The following is a 21,988-nucleotide window of genomic DNA, read 5'->3' as shown; positions in this document are numbered from 1 at the left end:
CTATGGCACGACTACTACTACTTCCAATTAGAAAAAACACTAATACGACTACTACTACAACGACAACTACTACCGCTACAACTACTACTACTACAACGATACTATAACTACCACCACCACTACTACTACTACAGCTGCTGCTGCTGCTACTACTACTTTTGCTGCCACAATTACTGTTGCTACTACTACTACTACTAGTACCACCACAACTATTACTACTGATGCTGCTGTTGCTACTACTACAACTACGGCAATGACTACTACTACCAAAACCACAAATACGACTACTTACACAACTACGAGAACAACAACTACTACTACTGCTGCTGTTGATGATGCTACTATACTACTCCTCCTCCTCCTCCTACTACTACTACTACTACTACTACTACTACTACTACTACTACTACTACTACTACTACTACTACTACTACTACTACTGTCAACTGTCGGGCAAAAGAAAGTGTACACTTGGAAATTGGATTTGAACCAAAAGTACATACCATATCAAAATGTTACTAGGCTGAAAACAGTTGCCGAATCACTACAAACGTCCAAAACGGTGATGTATTCGATACGGGTATCACAATTGTATTTTGGACCTTACGTTTGCACTGTAAGTGTACCTCCATGCTTCATGATGGAGAAAAATGATACAAACAAGAATTGGTTATTTGATGGTGATGTATTTGATATCATAGGCGATATTACATGGATCATTTAAATGAATATATAACAACAGTAGAGATTCCAGCCAACAAAAAAACGTTTGTAAGTTTTGGGGATAATCCAATTTTTAAGTCTATACTTTGTTTTGCCCTGTAGCTATTTTATATCGTTTCTGACTTTTTAGTAAGAGTGAGTGAGTGAGTGAGTTGGGTTTAACGCCGCTTTTAACAGTATTCCAGTTATATCGCGGTGTGTCAGCTTAATGTGGGAGGAAAGAGCGAAGTGATGCAGATCTCAGACGTTTACTTCGGTGAAACCCACGAGCACGGGTATGGTGCTGACAAACCTAGAAACATAATCGGGGCGAACCGGGATTCGAACCCACAATCATAGGTTTCTGGCGTGCGCAATGGACGCAACTCTGCACAGCGAATTGTGGCGCCTTAGACGACTGGGTCATCCTTGCCCCCTTTTTTAGTAAGATCAGTCGAGACATTAAATGTTACGGACGTTCCCCGACATCATGGGTCTGTGTTCATGCTATTGATCACTTGTTTGTTTGGTCCAGCCTCCAGTGACTACAACATACGTCACCTACTGTCATCTGGTTAATCCTCGGTTGTCTAGTTAACAGTTCGAATAACTGTCTGTGGGTGTTGTTTTAGTGGTTGATAGCATGAGCACCCTTTCACGCCGAGCCTCGATGGCACAGCCAGGTCACATATTGTAACCATCCGATCAGTTGGCTGCAATGAGTAAGTTTAATTTTATGCAATCTCATGAAAATCAATTCTTAGTTATCGCTACCGCTAAGCTAAGTTGTTCAGCAATAGCGAGAACTGAGATCTGATTTTAAGGAGATTGAATTTAACGCCGATTTAAACACTATATATCAGGTATACACCACGGCGTGTCAGCTTGCGGCAGCACCAAATAATCTCAGACGTTTACCACTTGGTAAAACACACGAGCACGGACATGGCTAACTAGAAACATAATCAGGGTGTATCGGGACTCAAACCCGAGATCGTAGGCTTCTGGCCCAAGCTCCTCACTGCGATAGTCCGTTCGCGGAGCTCTCCGATAGTAGAACGAAGGTGTCACGCGCTGGGAAGGAGCTTGGCTTCTGGCCCAAGCTCCTCACAGCGATAGTCCGTTCGCGGAGCTCTCCGAGAGTGTAACGAAGGTGTCTCGCGCTGGGAAGGAGCATGCTTCTGGCCTGCCAAAGGGCCGTAACTCTGCAGAGAAAATTGTGATGCCTTTGCTTTGTAACAAAGGGGATAAACTGCGCTGTGTACTCGAGATGGATTACATCCGTGGTACTGTTCCATGATATATGTTTAATATTTGATAACTCGCGAATATCAGTTGAAAGATATATAAAATCTGCATGTTCCTTGGACTGACTGAATTAAATTTTAATGTATATGGCAAGTTTGGAAAATAAGGTTTAGAGTATAGATACACCTTTATCCATGATGTTTTGATTAAGGGCTATAAATAGGTATGATTGTGTTGAAAGCCTCTTTTTTATCCCGTGTCTTAAGGGACTGTGATCCAAATGATTAATGCAAGTAAAATATTTATTTAAAACGTGTTTAAGTGATCTGGTGTCGGTAGGTTGAAACCAAAAGAAATTAATGAAAACAAATAAATGAGTCAAAACGTCCTTTCCTATATGTGCTGACCAATTTTAGTGGTATTTTTCTGAATAAAATTAATTTAATTTTAAAAGATTATTCACATTTATTAACAAAAATTATTCAATATTTGTGAAATTTGGGGTAAGTGGAGCAGTTAACGAAGTATCAAAACATGCCTTATTATTCCAGTGGTACAATTAAGTAATCAACTAATCCTGTCATTTCCAGTGGATTCAACAGGATATAACTGACCTAAACATTCCCGCAAACGTCTATATCCGGGCGGTCGGGTAGCCTAGTGGTTAAAGCGTTCACTCGTCACGCCGAAGACCCGGGTTCGATTCCCGACATGGGTACAATGTGTGAAGCCCATTTCTGGTGTCCCCCGCCGTGATATTGCTGGAATATTGCTAAAAGCGGCGTAAAACCATACTCACTCACTATAGCCATCCACTGAAAACTGAGTATCGTCATCTGCCTCAGTTGATCCGGTGAGACTTTATACATATTAGAGATTCTCTGATGTAACATGAAGCAGAGATACATGCATAAGAGAAAGACTTGTGGAGAAAGTTTCTTACGTTATCTGGGGGCACGGGTGGCCCAGTCGTCTAAGGCGCCGCGATTCGCTGCGCAGAGTTGTGTCCCTTGGGCACGCCAGAAACCTATGATTGTTGGTTCGAATCCCGGTTCTAGGTTTGTCAGCACCATACCCGTGCTCGTGGGTTTCACCGAAGTGTTAAACGTCTGAGACCTGCATGACTTCGGGCTTTCCTCCCGCCGTGATATATCTCGAATACTGTTAAATGCGGCGTTATACTCAACTCACTCACTTACGTTGTGTGCGTGCGTGCGTTCGTGCGTGCGCGTGTGCGCGCGTGTGTGTGTTGTTTAACGCCACACTCGGCAATATCACTGATATATGACGATGGTCTGTAAATAAACGAAGATGGACTAGACTGCTCAAGACTCAAATATTTACAGACCGCCGTCATATAGCTGGAATATTGCTGAGTGCGGCATAAACAATATGAGCGGTGGATTGTTTGGTTCAGACTCGATTATTTACAGACCGCCGTCATATAGCTGGAATATTGCTGAGTGCGGCATAAACAATATGAGCGGTGGATTGTCAGGTTCAGACTCGATTATTTACAGACCGCCGTCATATAGCTGGAATATTGCTGAGTGCGGCATAAACAATATGAGCGGTGGATTGTTTGGTTCAGACTCGATTATTTACAGACCGCCGTCATATAGCTGGAATATTGCTGAGTGCGGCATAAACAATATGAGCTGTGGATTGTTTGGTTCAGACTCGATTATTTACAGACCGCCGTCATATAGCTGGAATATTGCTGAGTGCGGCATAAACAATATGAGCGGTGGATTGTTTGGTTCAGACTCGATTATTTACAGACCGCCGTCATATAGCTGGAATATTGCTGAGTGCGGCATAAACAATATGAGCTGTGGATTGTTTGGTTCAGACTCGATTATTTACAGACCGCCGTCATATAGCTGGAATATTGCTGAGTGTGGCATAAACAATATGAGCTGTGGATTGTCAGGTTCAGACTCGATTATTTACAGACCGCCGTCATATAGCTGGAATATTGCTGAGTGTGGCATAAACAATATGAGCTGTGGATTGTCAGGTTCAGACTCGATTATTTACAGACCGCCGACATATAGTTGGAACATTGCTGAGTGCAGTGTAAAACAACAAACAAATTATTAATGATCGGATAGCTGCAGTGTATCTTGATTGTTCGTAGTCCGATGACGTGGATCACAACTGCTCGTGCGCATGCCCAGATTAAAGTTTTAATGAGGCGCGAAACAACATGCACCGACTAACCTGCCCATACAACACGTGTTCAAAGCATCTTCATATTTTCATTTCGCGCTTCAGACACATGAGTATAAAGAAGTATGTATTGTATAATGGCTTCAATTACTTTGGGCGTCTATCTTAAATGACATTGTTTATGGTTTCTTCGACCAAAATATTCACACGTGTCGGGTTAAACTAATATTTTGTTTACATCATGTTTTTCAAACCATGTGTAAAGATGGAAATTGTCTTGTAAAAAAACTCAGTCCTTTTCTTTCAGTAGGTTTTTATTCTTTTTTTAATATATGTCATCCGACTGGCAATACAGTTAAAAAAAGTAGGTTTTTATCTTGACCACCGATCATATAACTTGAATTAAAAAAGGCTTTTAGATAAGTGGTTAATTTTCAGAATTTTTTTGGAGTGGGTATGGTTTTACGCCGCTTTCAGCAATATACCAGCAATACCACGGCGAGGGACGCCAGAAATAGGCTTCACACGATTTACCCATATGGGAATCGAACCTTGGGTCATGTTTGAGAGGAATGGACCAAAAAGCGTGCCGCCTGGTGAACGGTTACGATGGATAGTGACCATGTGTTTGATAGTATAGCGGTTTTATCATCAAAGCTACGCAATGGTAAATATAGCATAATTAGACTGAGATCATAGTCAGCTCGAACCATGTCACAAATTAGCCTTTAAGATTGGTCTCCCTTGTTTGGTAAAAGGATATTATGTACGCTTCGAACCAGTGTTGGAACCTAACAACTAAATGCAGTAAAGACCTAAACACCCTAAGATGCCTAACTGGCTCTAACTGGGGAGCCTCCAAAGATACCCTCCTCTCTCTCTCTACATATCACTAATTAGATCAAAACTAGACTACGGCTGTGCCATATACAACACCCTAAACAACTCTCTATCTTAAAAACTTGACTCAATACAGTATCAGGCTCTCAAACTAATTACACGCACCCAACATGGCACCTCCTACACTTCACTTCAGGCCTTAACAGGAGAAATGCCACTAAGTCTACGCAGGGAACAGCTAAGCTTAAATTTCTGGGCCGCGTCCCAATCAAACCCTCTCATCCAAAACTTAATAAACCAAAATATCAGCCCCAAAAACCAAGCTCTAGCTCGTAAACACCCCTTACTTGCCCCAATATCCCAAAGAATAACAAACTACCTAAATGAACACCAAATTAAAAATCTTAAACAAAACTGCAAACAATCAAATATCTTCACCCCTAAACTTAAAATACCCAAAATAGACACAAAAATAGCTAGCCAAATAAATAAACAAACCGACCCAAACATAGCTAAAACTACCACACTAGCATACATACACGAAAATTTGCCAAATTGGTGTCACATTTACACGGATGGATCTTCAGATCCGACCTCCAAACACACAGGTTTCGGAGTCCATACCACACAACCAACTAAAACCACACAATCCTTCCAACTCCCAAACAACCAATCAATATTCACGGCAGAACTAATGGGCATGGCCTCAGCCCTCCATAATCAAGAATCCAAAAACCACAAAAAAAATCCTAATACTTACCGACTCCCTAAGTGGACTACAAGCCCTCCAAAACAAAAATACCAAAAACCGACCTAAATTAATAAATCAAATACTTAAAAGCTCCAACGACCTAACTAAGGCAGGCAAACAAATAACCTTCTTGTGGATACCCGCCCACGTAGGAATATACGGTAATGAAAACGCCGATAAAGCAGCTAAACTATCCCTCAAAATCCCAGAAATAAGCTTAAACTTACCCATCTCAAAATCAGAAATTAAAAGCGTAAACAAGCAAACAATCATCAAAAAATGGCATAACCTATATCTAAACTCAAATAGCCAAATACAAAAAAGTACTCAGCAAACCACTAACCAAACCAAAAATTCTCCATCCATCAAACAGGACACACCAGCCTAAATAACCACCTAAAAAAAATTAAAAAAACACACTACAGGTAACTGCCCACATTGCAAACAACTAGAAACCCCAGAACACGCACTCATCCACTGCACACACTACCTAACACATCGAACCGCATTACAAACCACCCTCAATCTAAACAAGGCTCTCACTCTAGAAGCAATACTAAACCCACAAAATAAACTAGAAAACTTCAAGGCCTTAGGCGTATTCTTAATCAAAACGGAACTAATAAAACGTATCTAAAAACACTATAATCTTCCAAATCAAAATTACATAAACAAACAAACATCCACCATAGCCAGCTCCCTTAGTTCTCCTCCCCAATCCCATCGGCATCTATTCCAAATCTCAAAATTCCCAAATTCTATATAAGCAACCCCTAAAGCCCCCTCTTGGATTGCACAGACCACTTTCGCCCCTTTCGGAAACACATTAAATGGCCTGGCCGGGCCCTGTGCGAAATACGCATCAGTCGGAAAGCGCACGTTAAATCTCCAAAGTAAGTAAGTAAGTTGGAGAAGAGGCTAATATGTAATGTAAACTTGTTTTAACATCTCACACTTATTGGCGCTTGCAAGTTACAACGTAAGTTTAATATCATTTATTTGACCAAGTTAAAAAAAATAAAAATAAGGTGCCGTTTTCGCTCGAGTCGAGGTGCCGTTTTCGCCAATGGGTGCCGTTTTGCTAAGGTGCCGTTTTCGCTATAACCCGTTCTTTCAACAGTTTAGAATTGGTCCCTAGCAACGTATCAAATCTTTCACTCTGATACGATACCTCCATGTTTGGCTTATCTGGTTTCCTTATTCGACAGTGTTTGGTTTACCTGGTTCCCTTGTATGACAGTGTTAGGATTATCCCGTTTTAGCTTATCTGGTTTCCTTTTATAATAATGTTTGGCTTATCCCCTTTAATCGACAGTTTTTGGTTTATCCCGTTGTGTTATACGGCATTGATCCTGATCCTGATGTGACAATTTTTGGCTTATCTCGTTTCTTTATGTGACAATGTTTGGCTTATCCCGTTTCTTTATGTGGCAATGTTTGGCTTATCCCTTTTCTTTATGTGGCAATATTTGGCTTATCCCGTTTCTTTAATCGAAGCGTTTGGCTTATCCTGTTTCAAGGTGTAATGTTTGGCTTATCCCATTTCTTTAATGGAAGTGTTTGGCTTATCCTGTTTCAATGTGTAATGTTTGGCTTATCCCATTTTTTTAATGAATGTGTTTGGCTTATCCCGTTTCTATAATCGACACTTTTTGGCTTATCCCATTTTTTTAATCAACAATGTTTGGCTTATCCCGTTTCTTTAATCGACAGTGTTTGGCTTATCCTGTTTCTATATGTGGCAATGTTTGGCTTTTCCCGTTTCTTTAATCAAGTGTTTGGGTTATCCTGTTTCTTTAATTGAGTGTTTGATTTATCCCCTTTCCTAATACCACAGGGTTTGAGTCATCCTACTTCCTTTAATGATTTGGTTAAATTGTCTTTTGTGTATGCCAGTGTATGTCCATACAATGAAGCCATGATTGTGTTTGGTCAAGCCCATTTCCAAAAAAGATAACTAGTCAAGTTGGTTGGTCATAGCATTTGGTCTGGAGTCGTCATACCATACATTCGTAGGTTGGTTTGTTGTTTAACGCCGCACTCAGCAATAATCCAGCTATATGACAGCGGTCTGTAAATAATTAAGTCTGGACCAGACAACCCAGTGATTTATATCATAAGCATCGATCCACACAATTTGGATCGATGACATGCATGAACCAAGTCAGCAAGCCTGACCACCCGATCCGGTTAGTCACCTTTTACGGCAAGTATGGGTTGCTGAAGACCTATTCTACCCCTGATCTTCATGGGTCTACATTCGTAAGGATGTGTTTCCATACATGTGAGCATTTGGTCAATCACTTTTCCCACTGACAAACTAGTCAAAAATGCTCCATCTGTAGTAATTTGGTCGATCAATCATCTTTCACCTGTGGGTTTTAGTCAAGCATGTTTTATATATAATGCTCTGGTCAATCAATCACCTTTCACACTAGTCATTAGCCTCCATCCGTAGATCAATCACATGTACTTCACAGCACGGTAATTTTATCAAACATGCTCCATTTGTAACACTCTGGTCAACCAATCATCTTTTATCGCGTACCGTCAGTCAAAGATGTTTCTATCTGTAGTGCATCTGCAGGTAAATCCTATTTCACGGGATGGTCTTCAGTCAAGCATGTTCCATCTGTAGTGCTCTGCAGGCAAATCCTATTTCACGGGATGGTCTTCAGTCAAGCATGTTCCATCTATAATACTCTGGTCAGAGAACCAAGTTACCACAACTACTTTCATTATCCACACAATAGGTAATGATTTTGTATATACAGTAACATTACTGCACAACTTTTAACAAAAACGAAAGAATATCATTTCATGTATCGCAAAACTTATGTGAACTTATTAAAATAAGTACTTCTGTTAATCCTAACTTAAAACTATAAATGTGCCAGTGCCAGTGCCATGGCAGGAGCAAAGACAATCTGTATGACAACATCTCCAAGCAAACAGTCACATTCATTCCCCAACGGAACACTGACAAAAATCCTCTCGAAGTGAAACAGTATATGCCATTTAGCACAATAGCATGTTATGTTGTTACAGTTGGCAGAGAGCTGTTACAGGTGTTCATTACCAACCACAGCGACCCGTGAAGATCCTGGGTAGAATAGGTCTCCAGCAACCCATGCTTGCCATAAAAGGTGACTATGCTTGTCGTAAGAGGCGACTAACGGATCGAGTTGTCAAACTCTGACTAAGATGAAGAACACCATTTTCATGAAGTACAAACCCATGGGCATTTCTGGGTAAGAAAAGAGATACCCAACAGTCTATGCTTGTCATAAGAGACAACTTAATAGATGGAGTGGCCATGCTTGGTGAATTGATTGATCAAATGTCATCTATCCATTGCATGGATTGATGATCATGATGTCAATCCTTGGGTAATGTATATGCTCACACACTCAATTTGTATATCACTCACTTGACAACAGTTCTTGAATCTACGCCGATGCTACAACCGTAATACTAAAAGTTACATATATCCAACCATCCATGAAGATTCGGGTTAGTAAAGGTCTTCAACAACCCATGCTTACCGCAAAAGGTGTCTATGCTTGTCGTAAGGGGCGACAAATTTGGATCGGGTGGTCCAATTGCTTGGATAGATGGTCATGATCTCAATCACTGGATTGTCTGGTCCAGGCTCAATTATTTACAGACCGCTGTCATATAGCTGGAATATTGCTGAGTGCGGGTTTAAACAACAAACAACATATCCAACACTCTAATGCCACTCAAAGATCAGTTTCAGAGATGGCAAATTATATATAACTCAAAACAAGTAAAAGAACACCCACATTTGGAAGGTTGGGTGGCAAAATCTACCAGCCATGACAGATTAAATATAATTACACGAAAAACTCAGGAGTTCTCTAACTTCTTTTGAGTAGTATATTTCAACAAAGAGAACAAAACTAACAGCATGATGATCTGGAACGTTCTTTATTCTGTAGAATAAAGTATTGCAAGATGAACTAAAATGCTTAATCAAGATGGTTCCAGTTATAGCCACATCCTGGACCTCAGTGTCCAAATTAGTTGAATAAATTAATACATTTATACAGAATCAACGCTAACCTTTACTGCAAACAACTCAGATTTCAGTTATCTATCAATCAAATGTCGAAGATAGCTGTCAACTAGATTACCCAAAGTCAGGTGAATATGTTCCACGTTAGCATCAGAAATCTCAAGGACAATAGAAACATTGTGTAAGCTAAACTTCCATCTTCTAGCTTCACAAATAATAGAAACCTTGATCAAATTCCAAATAATATACATTTCTTACTTTTTATTTTCAAAATTTTGTTAATTTAAATTTCTCCAATTAAGTCACTCATAAATTTCAAAGTGGATACTTTAGGATCATACATATTTTGAACATACATTTACTAAAGTGAAGTTCAGCGCACATAGTGTTTAAATGTCCAGTGAATTAAGAGTGTGTTTTTTGTTGTAAGTATTCTTGAATTTCTGGACCATTGTGACCCTCCTCCCCATTAGATTAACTCAGTACTAAGCTTGGTAACGTAAGGTATATTACAACAATGCATTAGTCAAACAATAGCTGCTGTTTGTGGACATAATCAGTAGTTATAATACACTAACAAACATCAACGGCACTAAATTATATACACACTTCACCGCGACCAAAACCTTCAACACAGGCAGCAGTAACCACAAACTCTTGTAATGGGAGGTAGCACCTCACAGGTATGTTACAATCTGAAATCTTTTATACTGAGTTTTAGTTTTACACCCACCATGTTACAAAGGGAGGTAACTCATTATGTTGATAAAGCCAGACCTCTGCTGATTCACTGACTGCTCAGTAATAAACGATTAATACAAGTAAATATAATATTCTGAGAGAAACTCAAAAAGAATACAAATTCACCTTCTTACTTGTTGGTTTCATATCAATATGAAAACCTGCCAATAGAGCTGCATTAAATTAATATTTTATCATAATTACTTATCTGAAACCTTCCTCGAAAATCAAAATGAGTTTTTTTACACATCATAGCCTGAAGAAAAGTATGTACTGATGACATTACAAAATTCATCACCTGTTACGATGTGTGTGATCCCACAGCTTAAGAGTACATAACCACTCCTGCCTGTGATAAGTTTGGTGTCTTTCCATTCAAGTCTTATAAACCTGTGAAGGAAGGACTGACTGCATATGCAAAATGTTTATCACAATATTGAATTTCTCTTGCAAATTAAACCACTAGAAACCAAGGCACACACTTCCACTTTGCAAAGAAGACGGAGAAAGCAAGGTGAGGGGCAGTGTGCAAGCAATTGAAATTTAGGTTATATTTAAAACTTATTCTAATAAAATAACCCTCTAAAAATGTAGTCCAGAATTATGTCAGTGAGTTAACATCGGAATATACAAACAGTTAAAATTTAAACATTTGAAAGTATTTTCATATCATAACCATTACCAAATATTAATTCCAGTTCATTATTAAAATAGATGTTAATATCATGCTACTCTAAACTCAGAGGAAAAGCTCTTCACAAGGAAACTATTATACAGATAATATTCATAAATATATCCTTTCTTTCATTCAGTTCTATTTCCACAGATACCAATATCTCAAACTATTAAACATCCTGTTTGAATTCCCAGGGACACAACTCTCCATCATCTAATATATACTGCTCAAAAGAAGTTAAGGACCATCTGATTCAGAACAGTGAGTGAGTATGGGCTTACGCCGCTTTTAGCAATATTCCAGCAATATCACGGCGGGGGACACCAGAAATGGGCTTCACACATTGTACCCATGTCGGGAATCGAACCCGGGTCTTCAGCGTGACGAGCGAACGCTTTAACCACTAGGCTTGCCGACCGCCCCTGATTCAGAACAGATTAACTATAACATGAAAGCAGTGGGTGGTCCATAACTTCTTTTGAGTAGTATACTTCATATCATTGAAGTGTGATAACATTGATAACAGGCTAAATAACAGCATGGGTTTAACCAATCATATTCACATTTGATCTCTTGTCGAAATCGAAATGTTCTTGGGAGAGAGAGAGACAAGAGAGCGAGCTGTTGTTAGCAATATTCCGGTCATGATACAGCAGCTGACCCCAACATGGGCTTCACAATATGTACCCATGTGGGGAATCACACCCGTGACTTTGAAACAACAAGCATATCCATTACCATGAGGGTGTCCCAAGCCATACCAGAGCCCAGCTTCACAAAACGATCTTAGAGTTACGACTTCCATAAGTCACTGTTAATGTACGGGAGTTACGATCATCCTGGCAATAAGCTCCCTTTGTGAAACAGGTCCTGGTAGCCGGACAACTGTTCATCTTTCCTCGAGGAGGTCGGGGTGATCAACAGTTTTAAGTAACTGCCATGGAGTCTTATAATTGTTAGATCTAAATGATTCCTATTGTGTGGTTTGATGTTGGTCAGGACAGGACTACTCCCTGGGTATTCGGGGATGTGTTTACAAAAGCAGCTTGAATGTCCTGGATCTGCTATTATTGGCATATCATGCACAGCCAATATGGGCAAATCAGCACTAGTTATCAAGCATAGTATAAATGGTGCATTGTTATTGTTGTGTTTGGTGAAAATATGGTTATGAGGTACTTAATTTTCATTTTAAGCACTTAAATACATCCATATTATTCATCCTTGAGATATATGAAACCTGCAGAAGCTAGCTTGTGTCTACTGTGATCACTATGTGCCCATCAGCATCAGAAACAAACAAAACGGCCTGGAGCTGTTAGCCCTATACCCTGATGATGAAATTCTCTTCCTGTTTCATCTTAAACTTCGTTTTTTGTTAAGAATGATCACACGAAATAATTACCATCAGTTCTCTGAAGAGAGAAATAACAGACTAGGTTTATTTCAGAATCTCAAATCTAAAGTGATGGGGTATGGTTTTAAGCCGATTTCAGCAATATTCCATAAATATCAGGGCGGGGGGACACCAGAAAGGGCTTCACAGATTACACCCACATGGGGAATCGACCCCAGAGTTTTGGCATGATGAGTGAACGCTTTAAACCATGAGGCCCCCCCGACTACCCCTCTATTCCAAAGAGGGACGCAGATGCATTCTGGTTCTGTTTCAAGTCTAGGTCTAAAAGAAATAACGTGTGTCAGACAAAATGTTTTCTGTGTAATTAGGTGAGTCATTACCTGCCAGATAGATCAACATGATAAAACTAGCATTGGCAGACACCCATGTGTATTTTGAATGACTTGAATCCAAATTCAGACCGATGTCCAAGCCTAGAGCACACAAGAAAAGAGGTGGTAATTCTTTAAATGACTAGATCATTGTCTTATCCCAACACAGGGTCGATGCAGTTTCTAATGCTGATAGAAGTCCAGACCAAATTCTCATGGAAGCGCAAGCTATGTGAAAACAGGAGGAGACCGAAGGCTATGCTAGACACTTGTCACATGTTAACATCCCATTCATACACACTTTACAACTGATGATTGCCACATCATTTTTGGACTGGTATGACCCTTGACATGGAATAGTAACTGATTAGTAGCAGAAACACAATTGTTCAGAGCAACATTCAGCCTTTGTTAAATGCAAAAATGTTTCCCTTAAACTCAAGACATCCCAATTACCATAGTATCGTTCATATATTTGTCTTTAACCAATGGTCGGAATCAAATAATTGGAAAAATGTATTTTTTTGTATAAAAATGATGATGGTTATTTCTGACCTTAATTTCAAGCAATAGGAATATGCCCAACTTTGTTACTCAACTCTGATAATAATAATAATCTTGTTGCAGAAGCGATTTATCTCAAATTCTAAACTAAATACCCTTGGCAGTGAAATTTGGGGAAAAAAATAATTTTGTTCAAAATTGGGAATTTTTAGAAGTTTTTAATTTTCGTACATTCAGTTGTATTTTAAAAATGCAAAACTAAACATTAAACCCTTCTTGTTGATTGGTCCTGTTATCAGTGACATGCAAGTCACCTCTGTAGAACTATAACATTTCTTATTACCTTAATAACATGACTTTATTATTATTTCATAATTATTTATTCCAATTTGCGAAATTTTACTGTCAATTGCTTTAAGCTTGGTGCCTAAAACGGCCTCAGAGCAGGTCTAAATAGATCTCTGTGCAGACCGGAATTTTGAAACAAAATATTACACAAAGTCGTAATCATTTTTAAATGAATATTCTATATAATGTGCTGATGGGAAACAAACAATTGCAACCAGTTTCACAATTTTCAAAACAACCTTCATGCCTATGTACATAAAATCATTCCTGCAGATTTGTCTGAACACTAATTCAAATTTGGGAGAGAAAAACAAAGATTCAGAGACATTTGATAAAAAAAATAATCAAAAAGATCAAATTATAGCAACTGGGAGCCTTAAACGATTAAATGATCTAAATTGGCCACAAATTTACTTGAAACCAGCACATGCCTATTGACACAGCAAGTCAACACTGATCATGGGAAAACATAATTACACAGTAAGCAAGGAAATATACAAGCAACCAGTCACTCAATGTGCTGGCAGAAATCTACAACAATTCAATGCCTTTACATTCTCACAAATAGAACCTTAGTTTTTGCATTATTTATTCCTTCAGTGCAACAATGAATCGTGTCCTGTACCTGCCCACACCCTGGAGATGGCCTAGCATCCTGCCCTCATCCTGGTAACGAGGCTACCTTGGGTCTTTCCGCCAACTGCCTATACTATTTGTACAGTCGATCTCCAGGCAACGAAACAGACCGGATTGTCTCCCCTTGAAAACTGAATACAGGTTATCTCCCTTGAAACTGAATAGGGTTTGTTAAAAGTTTCTTGTTTTTGTCTGATAAGATTAGAGGATAAATTTGCCAATAATGAAGCCTAGTATTACAGCTGCAATGATGTATACGACTGGGGGGAGAGCCATGGCTGGGTTGGCCTGTGTTGACATCGACGAGGACGAGGATGTGGGCGTGGAGGATACAGTGTCTTTTATTGCCACTTTCCGCAGACGGATGCCCTCATCCTGTAAGAAAACAACACATGAATGACAAGACTTTAATTCACATTAGATTCTAGGTATAGAAACTATTTGCATACAGATTCTGACATTTTACATGTGTGAAAATCCTGGTTGCGAAGTGGCAAATGAAGAGTGATCTGAATATTTAATCATGTAGCCAGTCAAACACTTGAACCTATTGAATGCATAAATGTTTTAGGGCAACATGCAAGATTGCACTTGGCAGAATTATTTTTTTCAAGCCTGGAACACAATCCAGTGACAAACATCAGCATCAAACTACGTAATTGGGTTACGATGACATCAACCAAGTCAGTAAGCCTGACGACCCGATCCCGCTAGTTGCCCTTACAACGAGGATGGATTCCTGAAGACCGATTCTAACCCAGACCTTCACAGGGGCAGTGAGTGAGTTGGGTTTAACACCGCATTTTTACCACTTCAGTGAAACCCACGAGCACAGGTATGGTGCTGACAAACCTAGAAACATAATCGGGGAACCCACAATCATAGGTTTCTGGCATGCCCAAGGGACGCAAGAAGAAGAAGAAGAAGAAGAAGAAGAAGAAGAAGAAGAAGAAGAAGAAGAAGAAGAAGAAGAAGAAGAAGAAGAAGAAGAAGAAGAAGAAGAAGAAGAAGAAGAAGAAGAAGAAGAAGAAGAAGGTTTTTGGGATAGCTCTTACTTTTAGCTTGCTGTTCTCGTCCCTTAGTTGTCCGATCTCATTCTGCATCTTGTAACACTCCTCCATTGCCTTCTTCAGCTCTGGGTCTGTGCTACTGCTTACCTGTAACAGACACAATACATCGTTACACAAACAGTGCATACATCCTGGGCAGGCATTTGCCCATACCCAACATGCTATTCAGAACTTGGTTTGTTTGTTTGTTTGTTTGTTGTTTTTCACCAGTATGAACCAGACAAACAATCATCCAATTCCCAAACTATTTAATTCACATGAAAAGCGTTATATGGAATTAATTGTACACAATTATTTCTGCAAATCAGGATAAATGTATAAAATGTTCCTATCAATGAGTGAACGAGTGAGTATGGTTTTACGCCGCTTTTAGAAATATTCCAGCAATATCACGGCAGGGGACACCAGAAATGGGCTTCACACATTGTACCCATGCCGGGAATCGAACACGGGTCTTCGGCGTGACGAGCGAACGCTTTAACCACTAGGCTACCCGACCGCCCCTCCTATCAATGACCATAACCACAGCTTTTTCTCTAACTAGAAGCATCTGGCAATCCCAATTTTTTATATATGTCAAAAGCAGTAGTCAGTAAAATTAGCATTATTAGAGGATTTTCGTCATTATATTTTCGTCTCAGTAAAATGTGAAATGGTTCAGCATCATATTTAGTCCTCAAAAGGTTTAATCTAAAATGCAATATCATCTCTGTGTGTCAGTCTGTCTCATAAGTACGAGTAGAAATTTGCCATTTTTAAGGGTTTTGCTATATGTTATCATTATGATGACAAGTGGACTAAAAAGATTAGGTTTTCTACTGCTGTATACCCCCATCAGGACACTCTTTTTCAGCACATGGAATTCTTACCGCTGGCTTAACAGCTTGTGTCTCCAAGGGACGTACAATCTTAGGCTTCTCCTCCACGTCCGCCACACTTGACTGTAACATGAAAATAACAGTTCCGATTAGAGAACTGACTGAGGTGTATTTGTCACTTCAAACAGCGTTCTACAAAAAAATAAGTCACCAAATTCAAGGCAATAATAACAGTAACACTGTTCTAGATTTTAAAAAAACAGTGTAGTTTCAAACAGAATGATCAAAGTATTCACAAATTATTTCCATTTGAACATTTAAATACTCAATCGAAATATTCAAGTACATACACTAGTGCGTCAGTAATAATTATCAATTAATAGATTTCATTTCCTACACAATCTCATTAAAATCAGATCTTAGTTCTCGCTACCGCTATACCAAGATCTGAGGACATCCCATTACGGGTCACATCAGACCAACCTTGCACTAACTCTGACCGACCAATGGAATGACCAATCAGAAGGCAGCTTTCTGTGGTTTACGGCACTAATTTCAAATTGGTAACTACACTTTGAAACATATTTTGACAAATTCTCGATTACAAATTTAAAACCTGAACAAAAGAACATTCTGGAATGGCTAATAGATGGTCTACCTTAGTGATCGTGTTGGGAGTAGGGGCTTTATTCCTTTGTTTTCGAGAGATTAGTTTAATAAACTGGAGAAGCCTGTGAGTAAGTGATGGTCATTCAATGTGTTCATGGTATGATAGTTTATTTAATTCAATTGGATTAACATACAATAGTGGCATAAAGGGGGTTATAAAAGTTGGTATATTTTTACTGACTATTTTTAACTATCGTTCGGAATACCCCATGCTAATGTTTTCGAGGTTGCATGATTAGAAATCACATTCTGACTGTCACTTTCATAATCTGGTAAGCGTTGGTTTGTTGTTTAACGCCGCACTCAGCAATATTCCAGCTATATGACGGCGGGTCTGGTAAGCGATGCTCTGTTTGGTCGGATGAAAGGTCGGTCTGACATCACCCCTAATGGGATGTCTTCAGATCTTTGTTTAGCGGTAGCGAGAACTAAGGTCTGATTTTAATGAGATTATTTCCTACATGACATCATGCATTGGTAGAGGAAAGAAATAAACGTAAATGTCCCTCTGCATTTAATGCATAAGACGACCAACCCCCTATGGTTTCTGTCCATCATTATTTAGATCTTACTTTTAAAAGTAGGGTTATATCTAATCATTCCATACAGTTGATTATTGAAATGAAAAAAATAACTAACAAAGTGATCTCTGCAATCATCAGCATCATCAGTGGTTAAAACAAATGATACAAGAAGTTGTTGATGGGTTACTTTCCATGTTGTTTACGTCTGTTGTTTAACATTACACTCAGCAAATTCCAACTTTATGATAGCAGCCTGTAAATAATTCAGTCTGGACTAGACAATCCAGTGATTGATAATATGAGCTACTATCCACACCATCTGGATATGATGACAACTAAATCACCGAGCCTGACCGCCTGACCGCCCAACCCATTAAGTCCCCTCTAATGACCAGGATAGGTTGCTGGGACTCGTCCTAACCGGAATCCCAACTGGCATTCGCCTATTTAAGTACTGACCTATTTTTTTCATATTGCTGCAGTTAGTTAAAGACAATTGCAGAGAATTATATGGACTATTAGAACAAGTAGCTGAAGTCACAGACTGGAAATGGCAGGACAGAAAAAAGACTTTCAAACATATTATTCTTGTTCTGATACATTGTGGGTCAGGGGATCTGAAAACAAGTAATCGAAAACAAAACGGCCTTCAGATACTATATACTAAGTGGTACTGTGTGGTACTGTGTGGTACTGTGTGGTACTGACCTGCTGTGCTGACTCGGGCATATCGAACACACACTTCAGCTTCGAATCCATCAAGTTCTCTGGTGTCACGTCCTTCCACTGGAACAAAAACATACATGGCAATTAACATCACTGATCTCTGTCTCTACACATTCCTATACATCCCAAGCATAGGCATATGACTCAGAGTCTGTAGGTTCAACACTGCTGTTGGAAACCGTTCAGGCAGCGTGAGAAAACACAAACAAGAATGCTACCAATTGAGTCTGCCAACCAAAAGGATAATATACATACCATCTCATACAACTAGCAACATGTGAGGAAAAGACACCATGTTTCCATTATCAAAAGGACATGATTTATGTCAAGACTGGTTGCATTTTCACACAAGTTTCAAACATGGGAAAAAGGCGACCCAAATTGTACTAAAGACAACAAGCACTCAAGGGACTTAAAAAGATCCCTTCCGGACATTTGTTCTAGGTGATTGTTTCAGTGTTTGTGATTAATAAGGCTGTTCCCACCTCTGCATGGGCGTGAATAGTTGGAGAGAGGCACTGCCTCGTCATGTGGGCCTCGTTTCTGTGTGTGGGTGGAAACACATGGTCTCCATGAGGGTGTTGTTTCCTTCATGTTAACAAGCAAGCCAGACTAAACCCTGAAGTTCATAAGCTCCCCTTTCATATTGATTTCCTAAGCTAGGCTCTAAATGGGTTAGATCTGTACCAGTCGGCAATATGAAGATATTTCCATGATTGTTCCAGTGTCTTGTATGTGTTGTATATGGACCATAATTAAAATGAGTGAGTGAATGAATGTATAAAGATACAGTCAGCAGTATTAAAGTAATATCACAGCTGACTGTAAAATAATAAAATCTGGGCAATGCATATAAGTGAGAATGAGTAACCATCCCTTCATTCAGGGCATGGTGACACGGTCAGCCATTGTGACCCCTGATCTTCATTAGTCATCTCAAACAACAAGTATGGATCCTGTGGACCCATTCTGGCCCAGAATCACCAAGGTGTCAAACCAGTGGCTGATCCCATGAGCCCATTGAGATATATGACACACAGTCAGCCATTGTTACAACCTGATCTTCATCAGTCATCTCTAACAAGAAGCATGGGCCATGTGGACCTATTCTGGCCCAGAATCACCAAGGTGTCAAACCAGTGGCTGGTACCATGAGCCCATTGAGATACAATGACACACAGTCAGACATTGTGACCCCCCGATCTTAATCAGTCATCTCTAACAAGAAGCATGGGCACTGGGGACCTATTCTGCATCTTGACTGGACCTTACTTCTAAGAGTGCTTTCATGCAGGAACATGAACTCTAGCACAAGCTCACCCCTGAAATGACTTGTCAATCATTTGTTTTGTAATATGAAAGATCGTGCATTTGTTTCTAATATATCATGTTGATAGGGCAGTGGATCATCATGGGCATAGCAAGTGAGATAAGTTTAAAGACTGAGCAGTAACTCATTTAAGCATTAAACATTTTTGTAACAACACTTTTTGTCGTTGCATTTTGTTAAACTATGGCATGTCAACCTGACAATGCACTGACATGTGTACAGCATATGTAAATTCTAAAAGGTGGACTCTCTGCACCCCAGAATCAACACCTGGATACCTTTCCGCCACCCTACAACACTCCCTAAATATCTGCATCAGACTACAAAATTAACGAGTTTATATGTGTCTTATGCAAATGTTCTCTCTACTAGTTGAGTCTGAAGTCCATGAATCTAAACGTGGCAATGGATTATTTGGACTTGAGTTTCATTTCCTGACTATCTGGGGGAAGCAGACATTACAGATATAATGAAAAGAGCCCAGTGCTGGAGTCAGTCTATTGTTAGCATGAGGGCGTGGTCCCACAGCTTCTGTTGCCAACTTGAAAGGTTAGCCAAACACCTTGTCTACCTTAGTGCCAGAAGTATTGACTTGGGAGGCCATTGGAGTTCTCTCCCTTTGCACTATCTGAGCCAAGGTGTCCCAAGACAGAGCGATGTTACCGACAAATTCCAGCAATTCCAGCAGCACTAAACGAATTCAATTCAAGATGATTTCAATGCTGTTTTTTTTCCTTCGAGCGTGATCTTGCACAGCCAACATCAAACATGTCGAAACTTTTAACTTTTCATTCAGAGCATTTTGCAGTTCCCGAGGGTAAGCATGTGAATTTCAGAGCTCTATGCTGAGCAGTTCATATCATCCTGGATGATGGCACCTGAATACAGCATCGTAATCCACAAAATAGCCTTTCAACCCTGAACACTTCAAAATATTACAAATGACCTTCAAAGGGATGCTTTAAGCGGGGAAACTGATACTTAATTCAAGTTGAAATCATTTACAGGGAGACACCATGATGAAAATCCAAATAGTCCACCATTCATTTTGGACTAAAAGAAAGGCCAAGCATTGCAGTAATCATATGACTGATGATGTTTTTTTTATCTTCTTCAAGTTCAACACCTTCCCACATTATCTCCATGACCTTAGAATGTAGTTGGTTGGTTGGTTGGTTGGTTGGTTGGTTGGTTGTTTAACGCCTTCAGCAATATTCCAGCTATATGATGGCGGTCTGTAAATAATCAAGTTTGGGCCAGACAATCCAGTGATTAACACCGAAAAGAATTCAAGTTATATCATGGGGTGTCAACTTAAGGTGAGAAAAACTGAAGTGAAACTTTGGTGAAACCCTAAAACACAGGTCTGGAGCTGGCAAATCTAGGAACATAATAGGGGGGAACTGGGATTCAAACCGACAATCACAGGTTTCTGGCATGCCCAAAGGACACAACCCTGCACAGCGAACTGCTGTCCCTCAGGCTGGGTCACCCGTGCCCCACAACATGTTCTATACAACAAGTGGTTGCTGTTTATGCTAGTCAGCAATATTCCATATCTATCATGATAGCCTGTGAGTAATCAATAGCCAAACCAATGGCTGATAGCATCAGAGGGGTCTATTCCATCTAAGTGAATGAGAGAGTATGGTTATGCAGCAATATTCCAGCAATACCCCACTTGGGGAATCAAACCTGGGTCTTTGGCATGACGAGCAAATGCTTTAACAACTAGGCCTCCCTACAGCCCATATTCCTTCCAGGATTATGCAGATATATATAACAAATTTATTGTTATAATTTGACATTGACCAAAAATGTGATCTTCTTCAAAAACATCATTAGCCAAAAAGCTACACAAATTAACCTAAAAATGACAACAATGAATTTCCTAGCAATTTCCTACCTTTTCTCAGCTTTTTCTCTTTACAAATCACATAACACTAAATTTACTAAATTAGGATTTCCAATATAATCTGTTGATCGGTCTTGAAGGGTATACTGTGTCATGTAGGCCTACCCCAGTAGATGAGGGATACATAGCCTCACACACACACAACATAATCATCCCCCATTCATCAGTATGACCAGCGAATTGCTTCAAGGCCATCTTGACAACTAACAGATGATGTCAACACACCCAGAGTGATCGCCATTGAATTACAATCGGACAAGCTCCTTCCCAGTATGTGACACCTTCGTTACATTCTCGGTAACATTGCTGCCCTCACTGTGGGAACTGCCACTACACGAGTCTTGTAATTTGCCCTCTAATCCCAAATGTAGTAACGTTTATACTTTTGTTTATGTCTTTGGGAATGCAATCATAGTGAACTCTGAAAAGGTTTATGACTGACCATATTTCCCAGATGAATTTACCCTTTTGGCGGTTTGATCAGGTTGGTTCGAGATGGCAGACGAACGGAAAATCAACCAACTTCCCCCTTACATTCTTACTAAACC

The 21,988-nt window shown here is 39.6% G+C and overlaps 1 protein-coding gene across 1 annotated transcript in view; it reads right to left on the bottom strand.

Annotated features, from left to right (window-relative positions):
• Positions 1-9,648: 9,648 nt before the first annotated feature.
• LOC139454066 (vesicle-associated membrane protein/synaptobrevin-binding protein-like) overlaps positions 9,649-21,988 on the bottom strand; it is a 65,141-nt gene continuing 52,801 nt past the window's right edge. The window contains exons 4-7 of the mRNA XM_071235564.1: positions 18,178-18,255; positions 16,328-16,399; positions 15,444-15,545; positions 9,649-14,763 (exon numbers count right to left, since the gene is read on the bottom strand). Of these exons, the coding sequence (XP_071091665.1) occupies positions 14,590-14,763; positions 15,444-15,545; positions 16,328-16,399; positions 18,178-18,255 (426 nt within the window). The 3' untranslated portion in view covers positions 9,649-14,589. The remainder of the gene's footprint in view (positions 14,764-15,443; positions 15,546-16,327; positions 16,400-18,177; positions 18,256-21,988) is intronic.

This window comes from Haliotis cracherodii, unplaced genomic scaffold (genome assembly GCF_022045235.1).
Source record: "Haliotis cracherodii isolate W230 unplaced genomic scaffold, xgHalCrac1.p SCAF_10, whole genome shotgun sequence".
In the NCBI taxonomy this organism is placed as follows: Eukaryota; Metazoa; Mollusca; class Gastropoda; order Lepetellida; family Haliotidae; genus Haliotis; species Haliotis cracherodii.
This window is presented reverse-complemented; position numbering and strand designations above follow the sequence as displayed.